Raw genomic sequence first — 20,499 nt, forward strand, 5'->3', positions numbered from 1 at the left:
GTGGTTCAGTGGTTTCAGTGGGACCAGAATTCTACCATGGTTTTCCTGGCAGCTATCAGGCAGATTCTTTGTCTTTCTTCAAAATCTTCTGTGAATTTATCTATTTTGATTATGAAAATGTACACTCCTGTTTTCCAGCCCCACAAGTACACTGTCAAATCCTTCTATATCTCTGTCTTTGCCCTTTTCTGTATCCACTCCAATACATATAGGACAGTGTCACTGGTCTCTCCAAAAAAAGTCTCACATCTGCTCTTCCTAAAATGCACTTTCTGTTACTGTGTCACTGTTAACAAGGCACTCCATGCATAACAAGACCCTGGGATAATTTTCCTGAAATGTGTACCTTCCTGCACACCTGTTCTATATTATTGATTTATTTTCTGTTTAATTTATAATTTTTTTTAAGAAATAAGTAGTATCTCCATGGCAGGCTGCTGCTTTGCTCTCCTGGGGTTTAGTGTAAAATGGATAATGAAGTGTCCTGCTTCAGGGCTGATTCAGTCTTGAGGGAAGTGAATTGGAGGGCCACAAGAACAGAATCACACCACTCAGCGACACCGAACCTGAAGTCTCTTTACTAAAAACAATGAGTTTATTGCAGACATGGCAGTTTTATGCTAGTATTTTATTCCTGCCACACAGACATGCACCCTGTATGCCAGTAAGGGCTCTGTCCCCTCCAGGCACCCTTAACCCAGGGAAACAAGACACATCCAGGCTCTGCCTTTTGGAGAAACCTCAGCCCTAGCATGCAGCATTTGCTCCTCAGGCATAGCCTTTTTCATTGGGTTGGGTTGGATTTTCCCCAAGGAGCTATTTCATAACATTCTTTGGCACTCTAGATGAGATTGACAGCAGAAGCTGCCAATGGGCTCCCTAAATGCACAGCCCCAAGTGGATCTCCCAGGCTTTCTCCATTCCTACTGGCAGCAGTTATCACTGGGATTTCTGATACCCCCTGGTGTCTTGCCTGAATGTGTTACAAAAATGTGCAGCTCGTCAGAGTTTCATAACAAAGTTCCTCTGTAGCTCTTTAGTGGTTTTTGAGCGTACGGAAATATTCTTGTCAGTTGGAGCTGGGCTGGTACACTCAAGGTTTCATCTGGGTGGTACTTTGGAGTAGGCTCCATCCAGTGACAAGAGAAGCTCATACTGCAGTCACATTAATGAAATGAGCTACATTCAGCAGAGAATATAAAAAGTTTAGGGGGTATTCCTTTACATTTTATTGATCATACTTAATTTTCAGTTTTTATATGGAGTAGTCACTTGTTAGATACCCATTTTTGCATTTTATATCAAATATATAAATTTTAAAATACAATTAAACAGAAGTTATGAGTCTGACCAAGTGTTTTTGAAAATCAATGAGAAATTCATTTCAATGGTCTTCTTGCCAGCTAAGGACCTACTACAGGAATACTGTTCCTTTCAATGAAACATAGCTTCAAGTTATTCAAAGCACCACATAGCATGTATTATTTCATGGGTGAAAGAAGTTACTTTTCTTTTCCCTTTTTATTCTCTTTCTTCAATGTGGTTTCAAGTTCTAGGCCAACATTAGGGGTTGGTATAATGAGGCTTATTTTATAGTTGAGCTCTTTAATCCCCTTTCTTTATGGCATCTGTTTAATATTACTATATTGCTTCAACTTTGCTTTAAATTATTGGAAGAAGAAAGTTTCGTCATCGTTGATTAAATAAGTCTTGAATGTGTTTTCTCTAGCAGATAAATCTGATTGCATTCCTAATGAAAGAAAATAGAACTGGTTCATAATGCCTTCATTTAGTGCAAGATTACAATCTGTTTCTTTTACTAATGTGTTTATCGTCATGCATTTAGTGTCAACAATATTAGCAAAACTAATCTTGTGCAGCTTATTGGATTCTTGCTTTGTTTAAATGGGTCATAGCACTTAGAAGCATCACATGTGTTTGAATAGCAGCATTAGATGCAGGTGACAAATCAGAAATTAGTTTCCTTAGTTCTACAGTTATCTATCCTTTAACTCACATGGAGTATCAATGAGAATGATAAAATAAATGTAGTTAGGTATATAATCTTTGTTAACTGAAGCAGGAAAGAACAAAAATTAGTCTTATTGTTTATTATATTTAAATTCACATAGCTATGTTCTTTTGTCAGTTCACTGTGATAATTTTATTGTTGCTCTGAGTTCCTGTGTCTGTTTTAACTTGTTCTTGATGTGGGTTCTTTCCACGGGGTGCAGTCCTTCAGGAGCAGAGTACTCCAGCATGGAGCCACAGGTCCTGCTGGAAGCCTGCTCCAGCACACATTTCCGTGGTGTCACAGGCTCCTCCAGGCATTCAGCTGTTCTTTTGGGGGGCCCTCCATGGGCTGGAGGTCGATCTCTGCTCCCCCGTGGACCTCTCTGTGGGCTGCAGGGGCACAGCTGCTTCCCCATGGCTTTTACCACGGGCTAAAGGGGGATCTCATCTCTGGTGCCAGAGCACCTCCTCCCTCTCCCTCTCCACTGCAGACCTGGGTGTCTGCAGAGGTGTTTCTGTCACATATTCTCACTTGTCTTCTCTGCCTGCAGTTGTGTCTGCTCAATATAATTTTTTCTCCATCTTAAATATGTCATCCTGGAGGCACTGGCAGTGTTGCCCTTGGGCTTGGCCTTGGCCAGCAGTTGTGGGTCCCTCTTGGAGCTGGCTGGCTTTGGATCTCTCAGGCGTGGGGGAAGCTCCTGGCAGCTTCTCACAGAAGCCACCACTGCAGGCCCCGCTACCAAAACCTTGCCGTGCCAACCCAAAGCAACTTTTTAATTGTGACACTACAGAAAGAGGAACCCAAGAAAAGTTCTTGGAGAACTTTGAAGATTTGTTCTCTGGTTATTTTTACATGGGAATTGAATAATAAGGACTTGTCATTTTGAGCAATTCTATAAATACAAAGTACATTTTCCCATTTCATTGAAAAAAAATCTCAAGTGTCTTTATTCTTCTCTCCTTCCACATGCTGCAGATTATCTTTTGTGCCTTTAGAGATATCTCACCACTCACACATTTCTGTTTATAATTTTTTAATTGGGAATTTCTGCTTAATGTAGATATAATTACATAGTGATAGGCAGTGGGTAGTGGAAAACTAGCCCTGAGTAAGAGACTGAGCTTGTTACAAACAAACCAATATGTCTCCTCAACTTAGTTGTGTGTGAAGTCACTAGTTCATATTCCAGGGGTGGCATAATTGCATGCAGCTTTTCCTGGAGTTGGGGTAAATAGCATTTGCCATTTGGCTTTGGGAATAAACTTGTCTGTTGCTCAATGGGAAATTGTGTTCCATTGCTCAGTATTGATCCAGTGAAGCAGCATGGTACCAACTTCACCATATGGATACATAGCTTACCCAAATGATTGAATTCAGCTTTTCTGGAAATAGATTTTGTTATAGTTCTTGTCTCCCAAGCTATTTAAAAAGTCTGGTCGGTGTTGTTATTTTAGTGAAAAGGGTAGACAGAGTGATGAGCTATTTTCTGTAATCATTCTCTCAATGGTTGTTCAGATTTACCTGCTGGTGTTTGAGCAAAAAAGTACACTCCTTTTGTATTGCATTCCCTCCTAACACATATGCATTGAGTAAATAAAAGCAAACAGCATCCTGTGTACTGAAATGTTATGGTGCAATGCTTTAATATCATGCTAGATACAGAATTTTTAAACTTTTGTTTACACTTCTATTTGGTCTTGGAGTGACAAAATGAAGTGGTAATCTGTATCTCTGAAATGGCCAACAATCTTTCCTTTCTGCTGTTATTTGTATTTATGAATCTCTTTGGGTTTTGGACCAGGTTGGATATCTAATTACCAAAACACATTTGCAATTGCTGTTAAAAAATAGAATAAGGAAATTAATTTCCTAAATTTAAAAAAAAAAGTGATTGATCAATCCTTTTGTGATATGTTCTTCAACCATTATGTGTAACTAATAAATGTGGGCATAAAGTAGTTATCTTGACAGATTTTAACTTTATTATATATGTGTTAACTCCTCCAATTTCCACTCTCTGTTTCTAGTTAGACATTTCTAGCTTTTCAGATTACCTCTTCCACTGTTATAAGCAAAACAGAGCTGCTACTTTCCAGAGATATAAGTTTAGTGCCAGTGAAAAGTGTTGAATTTGCAGCTCTGGAGATGGATTTTCTCTCTCCAGTAAGCAAATGCTGTTTCAAAAGCAGCACCATTAAAAAAAAAAAAAAAATCCTGGCAATCAAATAACTCCAGTCTTGGCTGTAATGGATAAACCTGTAGTGACAGAAGATATTTAGCTTTGTAGGCATGCACTGCTGAGAACAAACCTTGTAAGGATGTTTACTGTTAAGTAAAAATGCTTGGTCTTCTTTGGAGAAAAAAGGTGGTTGGATGGTTTATTTTTTTCAACCTTTTTCAAAGACAAACTGATGACTGCTCATGGTCCTTACAAAATAATACGTGACTGTTTCTTCTGGCATCAATTCACTTGCCACATCTGCTGGGTGCTGGGCTATAGAAGAGAGTTCTTACCTTGTATGTAAACTGATTTTTCTGCATCATAGTGATATCATGCAGTCTTTACATAGCCCTTTAAATGTTTTTTGACCACTTCATTGTAGGGGCTACAATCCCCTTGGTAATTTTATACCAATTTTAGTTCACTAGTGTTATGAATTAGATGAGCAATGATGAACAGTTTTGTTCTGATCAGTGTATGGATTTTGTGAGGTTTTAAGTTAAACCTTTAGGAAATAAATGAGTTTTGTTTGTTCAAGTTGACCATGTTCTTTCACATTAATAACTTTTCAGTCCTCTCAGGTTTAGCCGTGGCAAGGAGGCAGGTTATTTCCATTCAGTCCTTTTTCATAAAGAAGACTTGATAAAACTGATTTTTCAAATTAACTATAATGTGCAAAATCATCTGTCTTTTCTCTGAAGAATAATAGCAATCTAAAAGGACTAGAGAATCCTAAACTGACAGATATTAAGATGAAATTTTCTGTCCAATTTTTTCCCATTCAATTCAGGTTAAATGACTGTGGTAGCTTGATCATCACTGAATTTATAGAGTGAAGGAATAAATGAAAGTATGTTGGCAATGGTCTGACAGTGTGCTGCTTGATTAGCATTTGGGTCACAAAGTGGTGTAACTTGCTGAACTTTTTAGAGAAATTGTCAAGTGGTAGCATGTGGTAACAAGATATAAATTCACAATGTTTTAACTGGGACTAGGAAAGGTCAGCAGTAAATCTTAAATCAGATTTCTGAAGAAGTCAACGTGGTTTCCAGAAGATTAATTTACTCTATAAAGTGGGATTTAAACTGAGTAATACCTTAGCAACTGTATATATTTACATGTGGATAAGGTCACCTTATATCTGAGAAACACTCACTTTACTGAATCTCTGTATAATTATAATGGTTTATCTGCAGCTCAGGACCAGTGTTAAAATTTACATGTGATAATTTTAGATGTAAGATAGGCTGTCTTTTCCCTGAGGTGCTGAAATTAATTAAGCCATATGTTCTGTAAGCATTAGGAGAGACTAAGTTCTTTACAAAATATATTTTGTCTACAGATTTTCGTACTGTTCCGTGTGATAGCTGCTTCCTTTTCATTGTATAGCCTAGTAGATGCCAACAGTGTCATGGCTGATTCCAGGCCATCCACTTCTTTAATTTATGGAGGCTGAAAATCAGCAATTAGAGATTTATGTTTGCTAAGGAGTCTCCTGTGTGACTCAGCAGGATGCTTCTGTGTGTTGTTTTCCCTGCTGCACAGACCTTTGAAGGCACTGAGGCCAAGTCCACTTAGCTTTGCTCTGCCACCCTTTGTGGCACCTTCAGAGATGGAGAATCTTTACTGGAGGGATGAAAATTGTGGAGTCTGAGGAGGTCTCAGTAGATGCAATTGCTGCCTCTCTTCTCTTTCACACAGTGGTTAAAATTGCTTCTTCTCTTGTAGCAGAAGGAGAATCAGAGCTCTGTTGATCCTCCAGAACCCAGGTGACAGATTGCTGACAGCAGAAGATCTGGCTTAGGGAGAGTCACTTTACTTTCTCTTGGGAAGCCTCCTACACCAGTTTTATGAGTGTGTATTTGTTGAAGCTGTGATGTGCTGTTACTGATATTTCTGCCATGGCATCTCCTTTGCTATCATAGTGGAGTGTAGGTTTGCTGATCTGTGCTGAGTACATCACTTTGTGTTGCCTTTAATTCTGCAGACATGCTTAATGGTGTGCCACAAAGGGAATAGTTTGGTTTGTCTACGTGTGATTCAGCCTGAGGTGGGAGAACTGATTTACTTAAGGAATGGAGACTGTATTTATGGCTATAGATTTCTGCTTGCTAAATCTGACTCAGACAGAAGTTCTTCTCTTCCTTTCCTTCCATGTATCTTCTTCCTGATTCTTTTGGGAGGGACTTTTTTTTTTTTTTTTAAACTGGATCCTTATTATGTAAAAAAGTACTGCAAAGTTCTTTTAGTAACTGCACAGTGAATGCACAGCCTTCCTGTATCACCAGCTCCTGTTTTCTGACACATAATACAGTTACAATAATCTGTCACTTCAAATCAGTGCTGTTCTAGAATAAAATCCATGTTAGCTGAATGAGAACTTACACTGTTTATGTCTTTGAGTATGTCACTGAATAGTTAGTAAGACAGCAACTGTAAAGAAAAAAAATTCTCATTAAAAAAGTGTATTTGTTTGGTAATTTCAGTAAATATGGGTGCCAAACCTGCAGCCATTGCAGAGAAGCCAGCTACCAAACATTAACCTATTAATCATTATTGCTCTAATGTTGCTAAATATTATGAATCTGTGAAGAAATTATTAATTTTGTTAGTTACAATAAGGTATCCTGCCCTGACAAGTTAAGAAAAATTATTTTCTGTAAGTAAAATCATCAGCTCATCTAAAAAGGAAAGTTTAGACAGGAAATTGAACTGACTGATCTTCAAAGGAAAATCCAGATACAACATTTAATACAATTCTAGCAATGTTTGTCAGCAACTTAGAAGAAAATAATCATTGTGTTTCAAAAGAATACCATGATATTTTTTTTTGCTAACATTCAAAATCCAAGTGAAATTGTTGATGTTCTATTTTTGTGTCCCCCTGCAGGAGTAACAACTGTGTTGACAATGACAACACTGAGCATCAGTGCTCGAAATTCACTCCCCAAAGTAGCATATGCAACAGCTATGGATTGGTTTATTGCTGTTTGCTATGCATTTGTATTCTCTGCATTAATTGAATTTGCAACTGTAAATTATTTCACAAAGCGAGGATGGGCCTGGGATGGAAAAAGTGTAGTGAATGATAAGGTAAGTCCTAAGGAAATTGTTCTATTTCCAGTCAATTACCTAAACCAGCTCTAATATATTGTTATGATATTTTGCTGTATAACAAAAAAAAAAAGCTTTACATCAAAAGAATGTACACATATTTTCTGTCCTGAACAGGAATATTTCTGCCCTTATGCTAATCTCATTTGGTCTCACTAATGCAGATTTGGTTATCAAGAACATTATCTTTTGGGAACTGCCTGTCTTGTTTTTTGACTCCTCAGATGGAACTGTTTATCTGGTTATTTATAAAATTTAATCTAGATTATATTGGTGTATCACTTTTTGTATTTTTTAATTCAGTTGAGCTGGAAATAAAAAAAAACCCACAGAAATATATAATGTATATTAATTTGGTAATAATTAATAATTAATCATGGTATGTAAGGTTTAGAAAAGCAAATTAATATCCATATATGTTAGTACTATGAATAACAAAATCTAGAACTTCTGAACATTTCCAGTATTCTGAAACTTACTGCTAATGATAAATAGACATTAATTTTAAAACCACTTTAGATAGCAGATGTACAAAATTCTTCACCTATGATGTGTTGATGCTTTGAGTACACAGAAACACAGTCATGCCTTAATTTTCTGGTCCTTATAATGGTGTAGCCATGATGGAATGAAGTTTTGACCTGATAGAATTTCTCATTTCATAAACAGAATGAGCTAGTGATTTTTGTATTTGCAGTTTAGAACTGTAATAACACAGAACAATGATTAAAGCTCACTCATTTTGACTGAATTAATATATTTTATCCTTTTTTCCTATTGTAGTCCTTGATTTTACCAATGAAAACAGATTTCTTCTGAAAAATACACAGGCTTCTGTGATCCTTCCTAAAATAGAATAGAATTTTATTTGCTTTCTAAATGATTCTAGTAAGTGTGGAGCAGGTTTCATTAACTGATTTCTCATCACTTTGAATGCATAAAGAAGCATGCATAAAGAAGCAATTCATAAAGAAGCAAAATGTTCAGTCAATAGTAAAGGAGAATTAGAAGAAATGTTCATTCTTCATAATTCCCTGTGACTTCTGGAAGGGCATGTGTTATCCATGACTTCAGGATCTGTTACCTCTTGCTAGAAGTAAATCAGGGCGAGTTTATCAGCGTGTCTCGAGTGAAGCTTTTCAGACTGGCACATTGCCCTGTGTGCTGGTTATTGCCAGTATTACAATAATGGTAGTAATATTGTAATTGTAATAATGTAGGGAGCCCTTATAAACTCTCTGATCATCCTTTGGTTATTCCTTTAAAGTACAAGTGTTGTCTCATGATCTCAGGAGCGGCAGCTCTTTAAAAGCTAGCCAGTATTCCTTCCCTAGAAGTGACAATACATTTTAAGATTATATACCATCCATGTGTCCAGTTCTCTTCTTTCTTCAAACTAACTTAACAAAAAGATAAGCTTTTAACATAGTCATAGTTTCTCAGACAAAAGTATGGTTCAGCTTTATTATGCAGGTCTCATTAATGATAGTACAGATACCTTTTAAAACACACTAATTGTGTCTGAAAGGAAGGACTTAGAGATGAATTAAATTTGGTAATATAGATGAATTTGAGTTGGCAATTTGCTCTTTTTAGCTGAAGGTATCTGTACACCTAACCCCGGGCTTACTTTTCACTAATTAAAATGCAGTACTTTCCACTAATTAAAATGAAATATGTTTCCTCAGTGACAGTTGTCTGTGTTCACATTATATGGAAATTCTTCTCTAAGTGCTGTTGACAGGGAATTTGCCTCACAGGCGGGCAAGTGCAGGAAAAAGCTACATATTTGATCAACTATTTTTCACATGCCAGTCGATAAGGAACAATGCTGAATTCCCAGCTGGTTCCCAGATTCTCTTTTTATGTGACACCATCTCCTAAGACAAGATATTACAGGCACAACATCCAACCATGAAGATCTTAGCAAGATTTTTAGATGGCCCAGATAAATATCAAATTTTATGTAATTTAAAACCAAAAATTGGAAATGGAATAGATGCCTCCCAGTGGAAGTAAAAAAACTGAAATGCGCCTATATGAGAAATGTCACAAGAATTCCCTTACTTGTGTCACATCCATCAGATTAAAAATCAAAACAAACCAATACAACTGATGATTTCTTATATGATCCAGAAGTTAGCTATTTTTTCATCTGCTTAATTCTGTATTTTGTGGAAGAGACAGACTAAATCTAATATTTATTTGTTTGTCTCTAAATTGCATACATATATTTTAAATTACATTGTATTATTGTATTGTTTTATATAAAAATGATATATGTTATATTTATATACATGTAAATAATATATATTGCTTCCTAAGAAACTGCCTTCCATTCTTTCTTGTAGGAATTCTTATTAGAAATTCCTTAGTCTGAGATAACTGCAAAGCATTGGATTAATTTACAGCATTACAGTCTTATTGCAGAATTAGTCTGTGAACCTATGTATTGGTCTAAAACCCCAAGCCTGTATTATACATCCCTGTGCCCATGTGTCCACATGGACTCTCCAGTGACCTGCCCCTGGCTGAACTTTAGCCCTTTGAAAGCATGCACAGTCCCATAACAACACAGAACTGGTGAAGTTGGAATTGACCTCTGGAGATCATTACATTTATCTCCCCTAGTGCAAGCAGGGTCAGCTAGGGATGGTTGCTCAGGGTCATTGTCCAGATTTTTTTTTAATATCTTCAAAGATGAAGATTCCACAACCTCTCCAGGTAACCTATGCCAGCGCTAGGGCAAGCTCATAGTAAAAATGGAAGGTTTTTTAATACTTAAGTGGAATATTCTGTATTTAATTTTGTGCTCATTGCTTCTTGTCCTTCCACTGTATTTCACTGGGGAAAGTCTAATCTTTATTCTCACATACTTGCATACATTGACAAGACTTCCCCTGGGCCTTCTCTTTTCCAGGCTAAACAGCCCCAGCTCTCTTGGCCTTTTGTATTTCAGATGCTTCAGGCTTTAAATCATCTCTGTGGTCCTTGACTAGACTAGTTTCATTATCTCCATGTCTCTCTTGAGCTGGGAAGCACAGAGCTGGATCCAGCACTCCAGATGTGGCTCACGAGAGCTGAGTCAAGGGCAATGATCGCTTCCCTTGGCTGGCTGGCAGCACTCTGTGATGCAGCCCAGGAGGCTGCTGGCTTTGTTTCTGTGAGGGCTCACTGCTGGCTTGTGTTCAACTTGGTGGCCACCCAGACCCCCTGGGCTTTTTCTACAAAGCATCTTTCAAACCCATTAGCCTCAGCCTGCACTGGTCCATAGCTTATTCCTCCCCAGCTCCAGGACTTAAATTGCCCTTTTCTGAGCTTCATTAAATTAATTCCATCCCACTATCCTTATCTTCTGCTGTTTTTTTTTATGTTCTTAGTCCTGTTTTCATCATTGTTATGCATTTTTTAACCAATAATTTATGAAAACCAGAAATAGTTTTAGGGCTAAATCTCAGCTCAGTTCCAAAACTATCAGTCTGGATTCCTTCTTTCACTTAATTGCAATCTCTTACTGACCTCTCTATATGTATGTCTATGTATATATGTGTAAACACATTTCTCCAGAGTCTCCAAAAATATAAACCCTTAACTGAAATTCATGGATTTATTAGTGGTGTGTTATGACATGCCCAAACAATAGTCATGCTAGTTTTATGTGAGAAAGGTGGCCTAATTTTAATTTTACTACCATGACGGGTAATCTTCACAGAAAACATTGTAAGGAATTTGCAATTCTGCTGTAAGGAGACAGATGCAAAGCCACTACAGAAAGGGCAATGCTTCTCCAGTTATGCTTACAGTCACAGTAACAGAGACTTCCTCACACAACTTCAGTAGGGCGTTTGATGGTGCAAGAGCAATCTTACGTCACCTCAACCTTCTTTTTGGATAGACTGGAAATGTCTTTCTTTATATCTGAATTTATTGGCATGGTATTTATTTTAATATGCTCACTTGTTTCTTTTACTTTTGAAATTATGTTTTATTAAGTCTATTCTGGCAAATACACATGAAATATTTAACTTCCTGCTGTCTTCCAATAGAAAAAAGAAAAAGCATCTGTCATTAAGAAAAACAATGCCTATGCAGTGGCTGTTGCCAACTATGCTCCAAATATTACCAAGGACTCAGTGCTACCAACCATCTCCAAGAGTGCTACAACTGCAGAACCCAACAAGGCAAAACCAGAAGCGAAGCCACAAGAAGCAAAGAAGACATTCAACAGTGTTAGCAAAATTGACAGAATGTCTAGAATAGTGTTTCCAGTCTTATTTGGTACTTTTAATTTAGTGTATTGGGCTACGTATTTAAACAGGGAGCCTGTCTTACTTGGCTTTGCACCATCAACCTAAAAGCTGACTTGCACTGAGGACTTCAAGCATCATTCTAATCAGATAGGTTGTTCGCTATGTACAGTCCGACTAATAACTGCTAATCTGTGAACCATTCTGTACAGTGTGTATATAAATGTCTTGTCTGTGTGTCTCCAAAGGAGGGACACAGCGTTAATTCATGGGTCTGTAAACAGATAGCACCCATGGCAAATACAGCCAGCTCTTTAAAAGTTAAACCCAGGGGACTTCTGTTAAACTAGGATTCAAATATACAGAATTATATTCTCTCCGTACAATGAGATGAAGATGTGATCCTACATAATTATTTAGGAGCAGTATTTTTTTAATTTAAAGTTAAAATATTTTTCTATAAAGTAACTAATTCTACTTTAGTGAAAGAAACTGTCATTTAAAAAAAGTGATTTTTTTAAAAAGGTGTAATTGTTTCATACAATAGCAGTACCCATGTACATAACAGAGTACGGAGGTCGTACAGTTCTGCTCTTCAAAACATTCTGGATACAAGTTAGATTAAGGAAGTAGTAAACACTCTACTGTATGGCAAAATCCACAAGTTTCTTACTTCTGTCCTCTTTGAAGTTGTTAATAAATTCATCTAATTGATTTCAGGGAAAAGGGTAAATCAAATTCAGTATCAACCAACTTCTTCTAGTGAGATACTTATTTTTTCAGTGTTTATTTGATATTACTAAGCTGGATTGTCTGGTTCAGCAAAGCTGGATTTTTTTTAATTATTATTTTTGATTTTGTTCCTAATTGAATTATTTTCAGGTTTCTAGAATCACGCAGAAATTTTTCAGGTTTAAGTTTATCAGTAATATAGTATAATTTTTTTTCTTTGCTTAATGTTTTCCTAAATCCTGCCATTACAATATTTACCTGTATTTGTCCCAGGAAGCACTGTTTTCAAGGGAAACAAGAACCATGATTTAAGTTCAGGAATATGTCCATATAATAAAATTTACTGCTGCTTTTGTAAATTGCAACTTTACATTTCGCTGACATAACTTTACAACAACTTTGTATACTAGAAATGATTTTGCTAAGATTTGAATGTTATTTTTTTAATAAAAGGTCATGCATCATCAGTAGGCATCAACTGTATTTCATATACACAAATATAACAAAATTGGATCTGCCATTGGCAATTTTATAAGAACATTTAATACTATCAGTAAAATTGTTTTTCTTCTGAGCCTTTGCAAAGATTCTTTATGCCCCTAAAGGCCTGGTAAATCATAGCATAAATAATAACTGTGTACTGTATTTAGATTTTAGTATACTTGGCCAATCAAAAATATTTTGATTCACACATACATTAGCAGTTATTAGTTGACCTTTAAAAAAGAAACACCTTTATGATGATGTCTTCTAGTAGAGACATATGTAGTCGTATAGTGTCATTTATTGCAGTTTTGTACAGTAACTTGAGTATAGTGCATAAAATAGATATGTTCAGAGTTTAAAAAAAGTTGTACAAATATTTCTAAAATCAAATAAAAGAGTATCTTAAGACATGGAAGTGTGCTAAAAACAACAAAGAGAAACACTGCTTTCTTTTGCTGTTTTATTTTCTTGCTTTTTCTTTGCTTTTGATGTGATTCTGTTTTGTACTTTGTGTGACAGTATAGATGCCAAGGTCACAAATGCATATTATAAATAGAATTAATAGTTAAGACAGAGTTGACATCAGTAAAATAAAGACATTTAGTAGGTTATAAAAGAAGGGGAGAAGCATGGACATGGTGTGTATCCCTTGAATTCCCTCTAATTAAACTGTCAGACTAAACCTTTCTCATCAACAGTAGCTTAAAAACGAGCACTTTACTCAGAACATTAAAAGAAAAATATCCTTATTTTCATATATATTTATATGTAAATGTAGATCTTCCATGTAACATGGAGATGTGTGCAATAGTGTGATTATGAACAAAAGGCTAGAAGGCAAGCAATAAAAAAAGGGTTTTTTCATGGTATAAGCATACATTTTTAAAATGTTTCATTTGTAAATTAAAAATTTTCCCTTGAACATCCCGTTGTCCAAGTATGAATAAATATATAAATATGTACATATGTACAAATAATTGTAAATATTAGGACTGTAGAAAAATCCCTTCACTTTTAGCTCTGTTTTTGGCAAAGGGCTCTGACTGTATAGTTTAATGGAGGCCCCTCCTAAAACGCTCTTGAACTTGAATAGCTCGATTATGTTTTCTGTGGCTGCGGTCTCCTTCCTGTGACCTAGTGAGAGTTCTTACCTTCTGTTCTTCTCAGCAAGATCTAGGGACTCTGCAAACCTCTCAAGACTGGGGTGTGAGAAACAGAGGGTTGTGTTTCACCCTTGGCTACATCCCAGGTACTCAGACCCTTCACAGTGTTGAAACTGTTGAGTATTTCTCCATGCACGACACTGTATAGTCAGAAGTCTCTCCATGCCAAATGTGAGTGTGCTCAGTCATGTTGAATTACCTGATAAGGAAGGCTCTTGCACCCTTATCCAAGAATGGGACCTTCTCAAAGGCTTTTAATGGTAAAGTCTTCTCCAGCAAGACTTCTCTGGAAAATACCACCTGGGTAACTCAGGTGGAGTTTGCTGCATGCAAAAAGCCCATCTTCAGTTTGCACAGGAAGCCCAATGCTGTCTCATGCTAGTCAGCCCTGCTGCTACCACTTTCATTAGGTACTACTATTTTTTCATCCACTGACCCTTTTCTCTACAGTTGCTTGAGTCAGTAGAAAAACCAGGTGTTTATCACATGGTAAAGTTACATTTATTGCCCACTTATATAGCAAAGTAGGCATACAATTAAACTCAGTTAAAAAAAAAAATCCAAAACATTTAAAATACATACATGCAGCTATTGTGAGCATCACAAGTCTTTTAAATGGGCACACTCCAGAAAATTTAGTAAATTGGTCAACATTAAAGCAATCTCCTTCTATGGGATGGAGTATGCTTTACTGTTTCATTGCTGAAACATTTACAGTGGCCCAACTGAGTACACATAAGTTGCAAATTTGTAAGACTGCCAACTGGATAAGTGAATATAAATGTAAAGATTTAAGTGAATGGGAGCATTGTGCGAGGAATACCAGAATACAACAGTTAGGCCTTACTTTCCTTTAGAAAGAATCTGTGTCATTTCATTTACCATAGAATCTGTGTCTGGGATTTTAAAGCTAATGTCACAAATCTATGTGCCAAATATGTAGAGGTTTCCTATAATTTGAGTAAATCTTGCAGATCTTAAATACTTAAAGTGGGGAGCATGAGTGAGAAAATGCAAGTCACTTCTCAAGGACTTGCACATGGAATCTGACAGTGAATTTTTTGGTTGGCATATTAATCTAACCTACTTCTATTATTCTTGGGTCAGTGTATCATATTTTGTGATTTAATAAATTAATAAAATAAATAAACAAAGATAAAACACTGGTAAAGTTAGATTGGAGTTACAGTAATTCTAAATGAGGTTTAGGAAGTAGGCTTCCACTATAGTACTGGGGCACATATTTCTGGATGCATGTGTCAGGTAATTTAACAGTAACTTATAAATCAGTATGAAAAGTAGAGATCAGCACAGTATATCAGCCAGTTGTCTGCTGGAGACTTCATGACAGAAGAGTAGAAAATTCTCAATTGTGCTGTGGCCAATTAAATTACCTCCACCTGTCATATGTGAGCTAATTCAACTTGTAGCTGCTGCATTGTTGAGCATCTTTAAAAAAATGTTATGGTAGGCATTCTGAGATATGAGCTTTAGTTTGGCAGACCACTCATACCACTGAACATTATTCTAAATTAAGGAGCCAATTTGCCCATATAGTCACAGGAAAGAGCATCTAGAGACTGAACAGGAGCCTTACTGAATCACCTTCCCTTCCCTTCCCTTCCCTTCCCTTCCCTTCCCTTCCCTTCCCTTCCCTTCCCTTCCCTTCCCTTCCCTTCCCTTCCCTTCCCTTCCCTTCCCTTCCCTTCCCTTCCCTTCCCTTCCCTTCCCTTCCCTTCCCTTCCCTTCCCTTCCCTTCCCTTCCCTTCCCTTCCCTTCCCTTCCCTTCCCTTCCCTTCCCTTCCCTTCCCTTCCCTTCCCTTCCCTTCCCTTCCCTTCCCTTCCCTTCCCTTCCCTTCCCTTCCCTTCCCTTCCCTTCCCTTCCCTTCCCTTCCCTTCCCAGTGGTTGCAGATAACATACAGGGTGATGAGACTTTTCAAAAGAGACCAAAAAAATGTCTGCATGAAATCAACCAGAAGCAGCAGGGAGGAGGTAGGGATGTATGGGGGAGGAAAGGAGGAAAGAGAGCACACAAATGGCTTTGTTACCATGGCACTGGAATGTGAGATAACTGAGGAGGAAGTCGCTGAGGGAGGTAATGTGTATTTTTGTTTCAGCTTCAGTTCTGAGCCTTCACTGCCACATGTGAGTTGTGGACAGTAACTTCTAGAGCACATAAAATGAAAACACTTGTATAATTCTACTGAACTTGAGGGACACGAGTTGTGCCTTGGAAAGCGAGAGGCCTCTAGTGACTGCTTTGTGAAAGCAGACCATGCAATACTGGGTGTCTCCTGCTCATTGGAACATCTTGGGTGCGAGGAGAAAAGAAGCTTCAGAAAGTAGGTAGAATTTTGTTAATTCTACACTTTGTTTTCTTAAAAAGCATGGCTTTCACTTAAGCACAGAGAGTCGGCACTAATCCTCCATACCTCTCATTCCTTTTCTGAAAGCTTAGTAATGCACAGGTTTGCCTTGGCCTTCACAAACCAGATGAAGTCTATGCTGCTGAACATTACCACTCCTAACAAATTTGCATGAAAGATTATTTCAGTGTGGAAATGAAGCTATCATCATCTGTGCCCGATTATGTGCAGACACATAATGCTAAAATTTTGAAACCCATGCAATGAGTTTTAAAGTAGAGGAAGAAAACATTTTAAAATAACCCAGTAAGTTAAATTACTTCATTTAAAAAACACATTTTGGCAATTGTAGAAATATCTAAACAGACCTAAATAGACTCTCCGAATGTGGTATAATTTCATATCACATATAAAGTTTTTGTCTTACACAAATGCTAAAATAATTATGTAAATTTGTGTAAAAGTCAGATCGCCCTTCAGCCTTGAGTAAAATGAATGGTTCTTTATAAAACAGTGTTAGGATTCCTTCCATCTCATCCCAGCACCAGTGAACCTCCTGCTAGAATGTTCTTAGTGCACCATATAAATTCTGGTTACATCCCTTTAATATCTCTTTTTTTTTCACTTCAGTCAAAGAAACCTCCACCTCTTTTGTGTAGATGACCCAAATTCCGTAAAACAATAGAACTTTAAATTATTTTCTAAATCAAATTATTAATTACAGTCATCTGAGAATCAGTGAGGGACTTTAGGTCTTTAGTAGTAGAAGTAAAAGGATCAAAACTTTGTTACAATGCCTGGCATATGTTAATTGCATAAAATGTTTTCTTTCTCTCTTCTTGAAACCACTTAATTTTTTAGATTCAAATCTTTCTAGTGAATCTCTTAACTCATGTTTTTGGGGTCTATGATTATATCTTACTGGAAGAGGATAAATTTTGAGGGCTTGACATCTCTGATGGAGATCAGGGCAAAATTTGCACTGAAATTAAAATAAAACTAATCTACATCCTCATCATATTAATCTCTATCAGTGAAGTCAGTAAGGACTTTTCCAGAAGAGGAGTACACCTAACTATACCTGGGCTCTCCTTTGGATATGGGTTGTCCATTCTCTAATCCATGAAAATAGCCCTTAAAGCCCTTAAAAGTGTCAACCATACTGGAATACAGAGCTTTGTCTGTTTTTTTCCTTGATATTTATTAATAACCTTTAAGAATATTATGAAAGTGCTGTAAGTTAGGATGAGGTGATAACACTAACAAAAAGGAATTTTGAGGATACTTTAAAATATGCAAGATAATGTATACTCTTCCTCTAGTGTTGGAGTCTACATAAATATATATGATTATATTTTTATTGTTGGATAATTTAAAAGTTCTATTTTGCTTTCAAATTATTTACATAATGTGAATACTTTACTTGATAAGGTGTTCTGGAGTGTGTCCTTATGCATTCAAGGTTTTTGATGATTGCAATGAGTGCTTTCATTCATCTGATATTAAAAGGGGTGAGCTTCAACAGGTTGAAGTGTTATATTTGCTTTCCTATACTTTATCCACCAAACCACGCCGTTGAGGATGGATGGAAATAGCGAATGGAACAAGATATTATTTTGATCAACTGCTTTGATATTCTTTATTAGATGTTCATTTTGGCTGAATTTATCAGTTTATAGGCTACTGTAGCTTAGCGATAGCACGGAATGCAATGTAGTACTTTACATCTGTTAGAATACATATGCACTGTATCTATAAACTGTTAAAATATCAGTTCCTAAACTGCACCCCTTTACCCTCTCCCTTCCAAATAGTCACTTTATTAGAAAACATTTGAAGGCACTTTAATTTGAATGAAAGTGATTACACTAAATGTTGTTTACTTGATTAAAAAAAATAGTAAAAACAAAGTGGTCTCTGATTCATACATGGTTTGCAATTTCTCAGCTGGGCTGGAGCCAGAAAACATTTATGCATTGTATGACACATCTACTTTAGTGAGTCACTTAGGTGTGAAAATGTATAGGACTTGGAAAATAGGCACTCCCAGTATATTAAAAAGAAATAAGGGAATGGGAAGAATGAAACCAATAATTTTGAAATTAAACACCAATCAAATATGCACAATAAGAAACTGCATGATAAATGTAAGTATACTTAACCTTGAACATCAATGTCATATAAAATCTTCTGGGTGACAGTTTACTTATTTAGTAGGTTTCATAGTTATAAATAATTAAAGAAGATTATAATATTCTGTAATTTGTGACCTTGTTTTAACTGGGAAAATCGTTACTTTTCTAAAATGTAAAAGAAATAACTGGATTTATGTTTGAATGTGTCACTGCTTGCTGTTGAAGAATATTTATTAACCACATGCAAAATATTGCTTAACATTATCTTTTTGTACTTCTTATTAAAGTTAATTTAAATATAGCACATTTTGTATTTTGTTTTTAATGCTTTGACAGCAGAAATATTTAATTCCCTTCACATCTTCTCTCTTAGGACTTACATGTGGGTTTTTCATTTTCTTGTTTTTAAACAACCCATTACAGCCTCTACAAAGGTGCTTTTTTATTAAAGACAGTATTTCCCAAAGGAAACAAACAATATATTGGAAAGAAAATATTCCTCAGCTTGGTGAGAGTTTAACAGATTTCCTCTTTATATAATGAGAATAACCGCATGTATTCATATTACAAATGGCAATGTTTCATATTTTCTGAAGGTTATAAAACATGTTGCTGCTGGGTATACACTAACAACCAAATGATGTGGAGCAGAAGAAACCTCCTGCCAGACAGCTTAATTCATCAGTGGGAGTATATGGGGTAACAAAGCTCACTTAGAAACAAACAGAAAACTATTCTGTTAGTAAGGTGAGGGTTTGGAGTTGTTTTTTGTTTTGTTGTTTTGTTTTGGGTTTTTTTTGCTTGAAAATGAGCATTCTGATTCCAAATCTTTCAGTGGAAAAGCTGTAGATTTTTCTGGGATGATCCTTTCTTTTCCTGTAAAGTCACATGTTCTCACAAGAAACACATAAATGTTATTCATGGATGATGAAGAACATGACATCCTTCCTTCCAAATTGGAGAGATATGTATTTGAGATGTGGACGACATGATGGGTAAGGAATTGGCTGGATGGACACAGACAGAGATTTGTGGCAAATGGCTCAATGTCCAGGTGGAGACCAGTGACAAGAGGTGACCCTCAGGGTGCTGTTTTGGGACTGATGCTCTTCAATATCTTTATCAAGAACACAGACAATGAGATCCATGCACCATCTGACACAAAGCTGAGCAGTGCAGGTGACACAGTAGAAGTAAGGGATGCCATTCAGGGGACCTGGACACACTTGGGAAGTGAACCTCATGAGGTTCAGCAAGCCCAGGTGCAATGCAGTCCCAGACATGAGCCCAGACTGAGAGAAGATGCCATTGAGAAGACATCTGCAGAGAAGGGCTTGGGGGTTCTCATGGATGAAAATATGGCCGTGACCCATCAGTGTGCACTCACAGCCCAGAAGGCCAAGCCCATCCTGGGCTGCAGGAGCAGCAGCAGCTCCATGGAGGTGATTCTCCCCTCTGCTCTGCCCTGGTGACACCCCACCTGGAGTGCTGGGCCCAGGTCTGGGGTCCTCAGCACAGGAAAGACACAGATGTGTTAGAGCAGGACCAGAGGAGGCCATAAAGATGCTCAGAGGGCTGGGACACGTCCCGTGAGGACAGGCTGAGAGAGCTGGGTTGTTCAGCCTGGAGAAGGGAAGGCTATGGGGAGATCTCATTGTGGCCTTTCAGTACTTAAAGGGGGCTTATTAAAAAGAGGAGGAGGGACTTTTTACATAGATAGGGTAGATGGTGATAGGAGAGGGGAAAATGGTTTTAAACTAAAAGACATAGATATTAAGAAGAAATTTTTTAGTCTCAGGGTGGTGAGGAACTGGCACAAATTGCCCAAGGTGGCTGCCCCCTCCCTGGAAGTGTTCAAAGCCAGGTTGGATGGGACTTTGAGTAACCTGGTCTAGTGGAACGTGTCCTTGCCTAAGGCAATTTATGGAGGCCTGAGGGATTAACAGCAATGCAAAAATGGTCCAAAATATAGTATATTTTTTTCAGGAAACACTTAATCCAAAAATCAGACTGTAAT

The 20,499-nt window shown here is 37.0% G+C and overlaps 1 protein-coding gene across 2 annotated transcripts in view; it reads left to right on the forward strand.

Moving 5' to 3' along the window:
• GABRA2 (gamma-aminobutyric acid type A receptor subunit alpha2) overlaps nt 1-15,428 on the forward strand; it is a 61,566-nt gene extending 46,138 nt beyond the window's left edge. For both annotated transcript variants that reach the window (XM_058025375.1, XM_058025374.1), the window contains exons 9-10: nt 7,129-7,331; nt 11,399-15,428. In XM_058025375.1, coding sequence (XP_057881358.1) covers nt 7,129-7,331; nt 11,399-11,707 — 512 coding nt within the window. In that variant the 3' untranslated portion in view covers nt 11,708-15,428. The remainder of the gene's footprint in view (nt 1-7,128; nt 7,332-11,398) is intronic.
• The last annotated feature ends 5,071 nt before the right edge of the window (nt 15,429-20,499 follow it).

This window comes from Melospiza georgiana, chromosome 5 (assembly GCF_028018845.1).
Source record: "Melospiza georgiana isolate bMelGeo1 chromosome 5, bMelGeo1.pri, whole genome shotgun sequence".
NCBI lineage: Eukaryota > Metazoa > Chordata > Aves > Passeriformes > Passerellidae > Melospiza > Melospiza georgiana.